The sequence below is a fragment of the Carlito syrichta genome, unplaced genomic scaffold, assembly GCF_000164805.1.
Source record: "Carlito syrichta isolate Samal-C Ts95f unplaced genomic scaffold, Tarsius_syrichta-2.0.1 Scaffold316190, whole genome shotgun sequence".
Classification (NCBI taxonomy): domain Eukaryota; kingdom Metazoa; phylum Chordata; class Mammalia; order Primates; family Tarsiidae; genus Carlito; species Carlito syrichta.
Window position 1 is genome coordinate 528,885 of NW_007260286.1, and position 8,773 is coordinate 537,657.

General features: G+C 34.5%; 1 protein-coding gene across 5 annotated transcripts in view; it reads left to right on the plus strand.

The window, feature by feature from the left end:
• Positions 1-8,773, plus strand: part of SOS2 (SOS Ras/Rho guanine nucleotide exchange factor 2) — an 89,753-nt gene that overhangs the window by 41,835 nt on the left and 39,145 nt on the right. For all 5 annotated transcript variants that reach the window (XR_002481309.1, XM_021706877.1, XM_008073826.2 and 2 more), the window contains 4 exons: positions 487-1,142; positions 1,528-1,609; positions 3,119-3,241; positions 8,358-8,461. Coding sequence is in view for 4 of the 5 variants with exons in the window: in XM_021706877.1 (XP_021562552.1) it covers positions 487-1,142; positions 1,528-1,609; positions 3,119-3,241; positions 8,358-8,461 (965 nt within the window). In the remaining variant the exon portion in view is untranslated. The remainder of the gene's footprint in view (positions 1-486; positions 1,143-1,527; positions 1,610-3,118; positions 3,242-8,357; positions 8,462-8,773) is intronic.

The following is an 8,773-nucleotide window of genomic DNA, read 5'->3' on the forward strand; positions in this document are numbered from 1 at the left end:
ATTTTGAATTTTTTTATTTTTGGTAATTTCAGTTCTTAAGGCATTAGGATTGGAATACAGAGCCTGTAGTACTTCTCTTTCACAAGAATGAAATTTAGGAATGTGTCATTTAGCAGTGAAGTTAATGCTGTGTGTAAAATTTTTTTTTTTTTGAGTTAGAGTCTCACTCTGTCGCCCAGACTGGAGTGCAGTGACCACTCCCGGCCACCGCAGCCTCGCCTGCTGGGCGCTAGCGATCTTCTGCCTCAGCCTTCCAAGTAGCTGGAACTACAGGCGCGCGCTACCATGCCTGGCTAATTTTTGATTTATTGTAGAGATGAGGTCTCGCCAAGTTGCCCAGGCGGGTCTCGAACCCGTGGGATGTGTAAAATTTAGTATTTGGTTATTTAGTATTTTTCTCACTTAATTTAAGATAGTTTATCCTTGAAGCAATTAGGGTTGCCTAAGCGTTGAATTAGCTAAATTTATCTTGATATTATTTTTTAGGGATCCTGTTTGCCCTTTTTATAATCGTCAATTAAGAAGCAAACACCTGGCTATTAAAAAAATGAATGAAATTCAGAAAAACATAGATGGATGGGAGGGCAAAGATATTGGACAATGCTGTAATGAATTCATTATGGAAGGACCATTGACGAGAATTGGTGCTAAACATGAGCGGCATATTTTTCTCTTTGATGGCTTGATGATAAGTTGTAAACCTAATCATGGCCAGACCCGGCTTCCAGGTTACAGTAGTGCAGAATACAGACTGAAAGAAAAATTTATCATGAGGAAAATACAGATCTGTGATAAAGAAGACACTTGTGAGTACAGACATGCTTTTGAATTAGTATCCAAAGATGAAAACAGCATAATATTTGCTGCTAAGTCTGCTGAAGAGAAAAACAACTGGATGGCAGCCCTTATTTCTCTTCATTATCGCAGTACTCTAGATCGAATGTTAGATTCGGTGCTATTGAAAGAAGAAAATGAGCAGCCCCTGAGATTACCAAGTCCAGAGGTATATCGTTTTGTAGTAAAAGACTCTGAAGAAAACATTGTTTTTGAAGACAACTTGCAAAGTAGAAGTGGAATCCCCATAATTAAAGGAGGAACTGTGGTGAAATTAATTGAAAGGTTAACGTATCATATGTATGCAGGTACGTAAAACTCATTACCAGTGTATATGCAAGATGTTCAAAAATTCTTGAGTTTTGGGGAAAAAGATGAATTGCCTCCATAATAGAAAAATACTGCAAAAACAAAAGGAATAGATAACTAATTAGATGTCTCTAAAAATGTTATATTGTTAGCTTCACTAATTATTAAATAAATATTCATAAGTTTGCATTTTCACAAATTTTACATTTGAAAATGAGTCTCCCATTTATCAAGAAATATCATGATTGGCAGGAGAAACCACAATGGGAGGACCCAAAGAAAAAAGAAAAAAGGAAGGAAGGAAGACTTTCAAAAGATAGTACTTTAAATTAACTACACTGAATAAATTAAACATGAAACCTGTTTTATGCTCTACCTTTTCAGATCCCAATTTTGTTCGTACTTTTCTTACCACATATCGTTCGTTTTGTAAGCCACAGGAATTACTAAGCTTACTGATTGAACGGTAAGGAATATTTATTTCACTTATATATGTACGTTTTGTGAAAAGTTAACTGTACCTTGTAACGTGGTTAGTACTTATACATACTTAAGTAGCTATTGAACATTATTATTAGTATCAGAGTATTACTGTTCTCTTCAAATAGAGTGCTCCAGAAATCTCTGTTTGTAACAGAGGTCTTTTCAGCTCTTAGCAATAATTCAAGTGGTAATCAGAAAGGCCAATTTAAAGGGCATAGAAAATGTTGATTTTACTGAAAATTGTTCTGTACAATAAAATGATACTTCCTTAAAAGAGACTTTTCTATTTTTCACTTTTAAACCAAACTTGTTATGAAAAATTTCAAAACATATACAAGAGCAAGATAAAACAATCTATAATAAACCCATTTATCGATCATCCAACTTCAGTATCAACTCATGTTTCATTTGTTTCCCTACAGATTTAAACACCTTACCCCCAGGATTATTTTGAAATAGATCCCAGACAACATATTTCATCTGTAAATGTTTTTCTGTGTATCTCCAAAATATAAGGGCTTTTATTTTTAAAAATCACATATCATTACCACACCTAAAAAAATTAACAATTCCTTTATTATTATTTATTTCTTATTTCTTAAAAATTAAGTTTTGGGTTGAATTTTTTTTTTTTTACTTAGTATTTTAGTGACATTTTAAGTGCTTTATAGTTTAAAATATAAAATATAGACTCCAAATGATTTTTGTTTCACACTTTAAAGCTTATTACTAGAATTTTGTCTTGCTCTCTATCACTAGTTGCTCTGTGTAACTAAATTTCCCAGATTGGGTCAGTGTAATGTGCTGTGAAGATACTTACCTCTATTCAGGGTCCAAAATAAGGAGAACACGTTTGTTAGACTTATAGTTTAGCTATAGTTCCTCTGATCAGGCAAGGTTTTTGTTTTTTATAAACTTTTGATTTTTATTTTACCTCTGTAGGTATATTCTTTAAATATTGTTAAAAATTCAATTTTGGCTTTCTCTTTGAATTTATTCATGTTCTTTAAAGAGGTTATCTTTTTTTATTTTTTATTTATTTTAAAGATGTGGGGTACAAGTCAGGATTAGGTATACAGGTAGACATCGTACAGGCAAAGTTTGGGCCTCTTTTTGGTCCCCACTTTGCCTGGTCTGAGATCAGTTACCCTTACTGATGTTGTGCCCTTCTCCCTTCACCCTGGCAGTATCCACTACTGCCAAGCAAAGAGGTTATACTCTTTATGGATTCTCTTCTTGACTCTTTTCTATATTGATCACTGCTAGTTACAAAGCTTTTTTGTAAGATAAGAATATAAAATGTCTGCATAGCCAAAGGGCAATTTTTGGTAGTATGTAATATATAATACCTGAACGTAAGTTTAACATTAATTGTACTTTTTAGGGAAGTGGTTGCAGAGAAGGTTGCTCAGTAATATATTTTCCCCCTTGTACTTGAAATACTTTCAATTTATACATGAACAGATTTCTCTTGTTTTGTTTTTCTTTTTAGCTTTGAAATTCCAGAGCCAGAGCCCACTGAAGCAGACAAGTTGGCAATAGAGAAAGGCGAGCAGCCCATCAGTGCAGACCTTAAAAGATTTCGCAAGGAATATGTCCAACCAGTGCAACTTAGGTTTGGCCTGATACTATATTTTTATGTGTCATTCAATTTTCAATATATAGTTAACACAAAAGTTCCTAAATGTTAATTCAAATATAGGTGTTACTGTTAACCTCACAGCAACTAAGTTAAACTTCGAAAGCTCTTTCTCTGTGATGCTGCTCTTAAATTCTCTGATGAAATTTAACTATTTAAATATACTGTGCTGTTTGCATCAGATATCTCTGGCATGTGATATATTCTACTTACAGATCAGGTACCTATTTGTTACTGTAAGTAAAAATTATAAAATTTTATATGAGCTTGCCTGCTGTTAACTTTATTCCGTACTTTTTTCCTTCATTTTCCATTGGGGTCATCTAGTATTCTTGGGCTTTTTTACAGTTTATGGTATTTGTGGAAATTCTAGCTCTTTTCCTACTAATCTCTCACAAAATATATAGACATTTGTTACTTTATGTAAGAAATCATTGCAATAATTTCTAAAAATGCATTTGATTATAGCACTATCAGTTGCTAAGTACTTGCTGTGTGCTATGCATTTATCTTGTCCTTAAAACATGATTACTATTCCCACTTTATATACAAGTAAATTGAAACTTAACAAGATTGAGTAATTTAGGATAGACCATGTAAAGGGAGAGGCAGGAAGTATTCAAACTCATGTCTGATTTTCTAAGCCAATGTGTGTGTATGCACGTGCGTGTGTGTAACTATTAAGCACTGAAAATTGGAAGCTCCTTTATTTGGTCTTCTTCCCTCTATTTAGTTCTAAGTCAGAACCGAAGTAGTATCTACCTATTTCCATTGGAAACCAAGTTATCTTATGAATTATATATGTCCTAAATATTTTTCTGTAATTGTTGAGTTTCTTTGATAACTGTTGACCAATAAATTGTAACTTTGGAACTAAGAAAATTATTTATTTTTCAGAATAATTGCCACAAGTTAATGCAGTTTTAGAGGGTTTATAGTATTCTTAGCTATGTGTCTTTCAGCCAAAACTTTTAACATATCATTCTTTGTGTAAGAAGAGTTTTTGTATCCATTAGTAATGAAAAAGAATGTTTTTTTCTCCTGGTTGTGATTCATTACTGCTACTCTATACTCAGATTAATTCCCTTGATATGAGGCATACATTTATGAGGTTGCTCTGTAGGAGGAAAGTATAACCTTCAACTCTAAGTCATCAATTTTTTAAGTATTTATTTCTAAGCATTTTCTGTGTTCTCAGTCATGTGCTTGTAACTATGGTGAGTACAAAAATAACAGACTAGATATTATGGCACCATGATATTATGATATTTATTGGGGAAAAAGAAAACATGAAACAGTCATGTATTATTCTACTTGAAATGCTTGAGTGCCTTAGAAAAACACATCCCTATAAAATTTCAGAAAGTTCAGATTAGGCCAGAGTAATAAGGAAAGACATTTTGGAAGAGTTAAAATTTGAGATTGTCTCTACAGGCTGTGTAGAATTTAGATAGGTAGAAAGATGATTGTAGGTATTCAGGATAATGGGAACAAAGGCAAAAAGGCAGAAACAAGAATGGTGCGCAGAGGACATAGTTAAGGACATTGACCTGATAGGAATGTAGGCATCGTATTGCAAGTAGTAGTAGATGAGATTAACTGTACGAAATTGAGTGGAGTTAAAGATGACCCTGAAATCCAAGCCAAGCTCTTAAACCTGTGAGCATTGAACTATTGTTAGCAAAATACATGTTAGTAACTTCTTTTTTTTTTGATTTGGAGTCTCACTCTGTGCCCCAGGCTGGAGTGCAGTGGCACATTCATAGCCACTGCAGCCTCGATCTGCTGGGCTCAGGCGATCCTTCCACTTCAGCCTTCAGAACAGCTGGAACTACAAGTGTGCGCTACCGTGCCCCGCTAAGTTTTTGATTTATTGTAGGGACAAGGTCTCGTCAAGTTGTCCAGGCTGGTCTTGAACCCCTGGGCTAAGCAATCCTCTCACCTCGGCCTCCCAGAGTGCTGGGATTACAGGCTTGAGCCACTGCACCTGGCAATTTTTTAAAACATTTTGTTATGAAATTTTTAAATGTGTAGCAAAATTGAGAGAATTTTATAATGAATACCCATAAACCCAGTACCTAGATATCTGTTCATCTATTCGCATATATATTCACTTATTATTCATCTATCAATTAATCATCTAAATTTTGGATGAATTTTGAGGTACACTCCTTAAATACTTCAACTTGCATATGATTAACAGTTCAGTGTTGATTATTCTTTTGTTCTAAAATGTACAGTGAAATACACATTTTTTTTCTTGAAGATAGAAGATATACATCATAAGTGTGCTTTTGTTGAGTTTTAGGAAACACATGCATCTTTATAATCCAAACTCCTTTCAAGGTATATAATGTTGCCACACCCCAGAAAGTTTCCTTATGACCTTTCTGATCAATTTTTGTTCCCACTGCTCAAAGACAATATTCTGATTTCTCCCTCCATAGATTATTTTGCTTGTTTCAAATTTTTATATGAATGGATTTTTACATACTGTTTTGTGTCTGACTTCTTTGACTCAACATGTGTTTGAGATTCATTCATGTTTTTGCTTGTTTCATTGGTATATTTTATTGCTGAGGTAGTGTTTTATTATTTGAATATATCACAGCTTGTTTATTCATTTTTTCCACTGAAGGATATTTGGACGTTTTCTAATTTTTGAATGTTTTGAACAAAGCTGCTATGACTTTATTTTATAAGTCTTATTGTGAATATATATTTTTCACTTATTTTGAATAAATAACTCAGAGTAGAATGACTAAGTTATCAGGTAGATAAATGTTTAGTTTTAAAAAAAACTACCAAAACTTTTTCGAAACATTCTCAGTAGCAGTGTTTGAGGGTTTCAGTGACTTCATATCCTCACCAACGTTTAGTGATGTCAATCTTTATACCTTAACCATACTGCTGGGTGTATAGTGGTATTGTGGTTTTGTATTCTCTGATAACTAATGACGTTGAGATCATTTTTCTATTGTCTCTTTTTGGCCATTCATACTTATTTTGTGAAGAATCTGTTCAGATCTCCTACTTGTTTTTTTTTTTTTGAGTTGTAGTCTCATCACTCAGGCTAGAGTGCAGTGGCATGCTGATGGCCACCACAGCTTCAACTTGCTTGGGCTCGGCTGATCCTTTTGCCTCAGTCTTCCAGGTAGCTGGAAATACAGACCCACACAACCATGCTCAGCTAATTTTTTGATTTATTGTAGATGAGGTCTCACCAAGTTGCCCAGGCTTGTCTCGAACCCCTGAGCCCAGGCAGTCCTCTCACCTTGGCCTCCCAAACTGCTGGGATTACAGGCTTGAGCCACCACTCCTGATGAGTTGTCATTTTATTACTGAATCATGGGAGTCTATTGAATAGGATTGAATGCCAGTCCTTTGTCAGCTAAATGTTTTGCAACTGATTTCTTCAAGTCTGGCTTACCTACTCGTTTTCTTTTTTCTTTCTTTTCTTTCTTTCTTTCTTTTTATTTTTTTTGAGTTGGGGTCTCACTCTGTTGCCCAGGCTGAAGTACAGTGGCATGATGATGACAATCACAGCTCATGGTACCTTGACCTTCTGGGCTCAGGTGATCCTTCCATCTCAGCATCCCTAGTAGCTGGGACTATGGGCACATGCCACCATGCCTGGCTCATTTTTTGATTATTTATAAAGATGAGATTTTGCTATATTGCCCAGGCTGTTCTCTAACTCCTGGGCTCAAGCAATCCTGCCGCCTTGGCCTCCCTAAGTGCTTACAGACATGAGTTACCGCGCCTGGCCCTATTAGTTTTCTTAATGATATTTTTTGGTAAGCAGAAGTTTCTAATTTTAATGAAGTCTAATAATGAGGGTTTTTTTCTTTTATGTAGGAATTTAAAAATCACATTGATACTGTAGAAACTAGACAGGAGAGAAAGTGGAAGCAGAACTCTTCGAATTGATCTAACTTTAAACTAGAAGCTAACAATTCTGTGATCTTTTGAAATATTCTCCAAGTTGCTTCACTAATCAGGCACACAATGACTTAAAGTTGTTTTATTATAAATAAGATGGTCAGACACTGTGGTCTCTAATGCCAGCACTTTGGGAGGGGGAAGTGAGAGGGTTGCCTGAGCCCAGGGGTTCAAGACCAGCCTAGGCAACCTGATGAGACCTCATCTCCACAATAAATAAAAAAAATTAGCCAGGTGTGGTAGTGCACGTCTGTAGTTTCAGCTTCTTGGAAACCTGAGGCAGAAGGATTGTCTGAGCCCAGCAAGTCAAGGCTGCAGTTGCACCGGGGGCCTGCCATTGCAATCCAACCTGGGTGACAGAGTAAACTCTGACTCAAAAACAAACAAACCAAAAAAACAACAACAACAACAAATAATGTAAGAGACTGGACATTAAATGTATTTTTTTTAACCTAGCGAAAGACTGTTGTTCCTCAGTTGGGGGAAATGGAAGTAGTCATTTTTTTTAAGTAATGAAGAAAAAATGTTAATGTAACTAATTTATACTATCTATATGTCCCTAGGAGTGAGTGGAATATTTCTATTGTTAATTAAATTTCTTTGCCATGTTAAAGGTAATCATTTTTGTGATGATGCAAAACAAAATAACTCTCCTATGTTTGTATTTTGAGATGAAATAAGAGACTATTGGCATATTTGTAGTTTACATAGAAATCTAATGATAGTCGTTGAATTTAGAACCAGATACACTAAAGCTTAGCTGTATTCCACTTTAAGTGAAAAATACATTAAAATTTAGCTCTTAAATATACTTTTTAAATCTAAGAACTGAAAATTAGCTTTTGTACTGTAGCACATACATTTTCTACACACGAATAAGGAAAAGACACTTTTTCTTAACGTAAGCACAGAAATCACAGTTTTTATGCTTATAAATATTTTTAAAGTATAATCTTTCGCACACAGTCTGGAGACCTATTCTCTTCATATTAATGAAACATTTAAGGTATTAGTTAAGTGCAGACTAGAGACTCTTTGAGTATTCCATTGACCCTTGTTTGTAAAGCTGTCATCCTGGCATTACAGAAGTGAAAGAAGCCTAATTGAATGCCTAGGTTTCACTAAAATGTGTTTCTTTCCATTTTATCAGGGTCTTAAATGTATTTCGACATTGGGTTGAACATCATTTTTATGACTTTGAAAGAGATTTGGAATTGCTTGAAAGACTAGAATCCTTCATTTCAAGTGTAAGAGGTATATTATTTAAAGGTTTGATTGAATCTTATGTTGCACAGGAGTTTATTTTCAAATTTGTGTGACTTTTAACAAAGAAGCAAAACTTTTTCATTTTTAAAAAGCTGAAATAATATTTGTAATGATTTTTATAGACTCTAAGGAGCTCACTTATGTTTAGAACACTCCGAAGTACTAGCACCTTGCCTTTTCAAGTTTTTGAGGAGAATTTTTATTTTATTTTATTTTATTTTATTTTATTTTATTTATTTATTTTTTGAGTCGGAGTCTCACTCTGTCACCCAGACTGGAGTGTAGTGGCCGCTCCCGGCC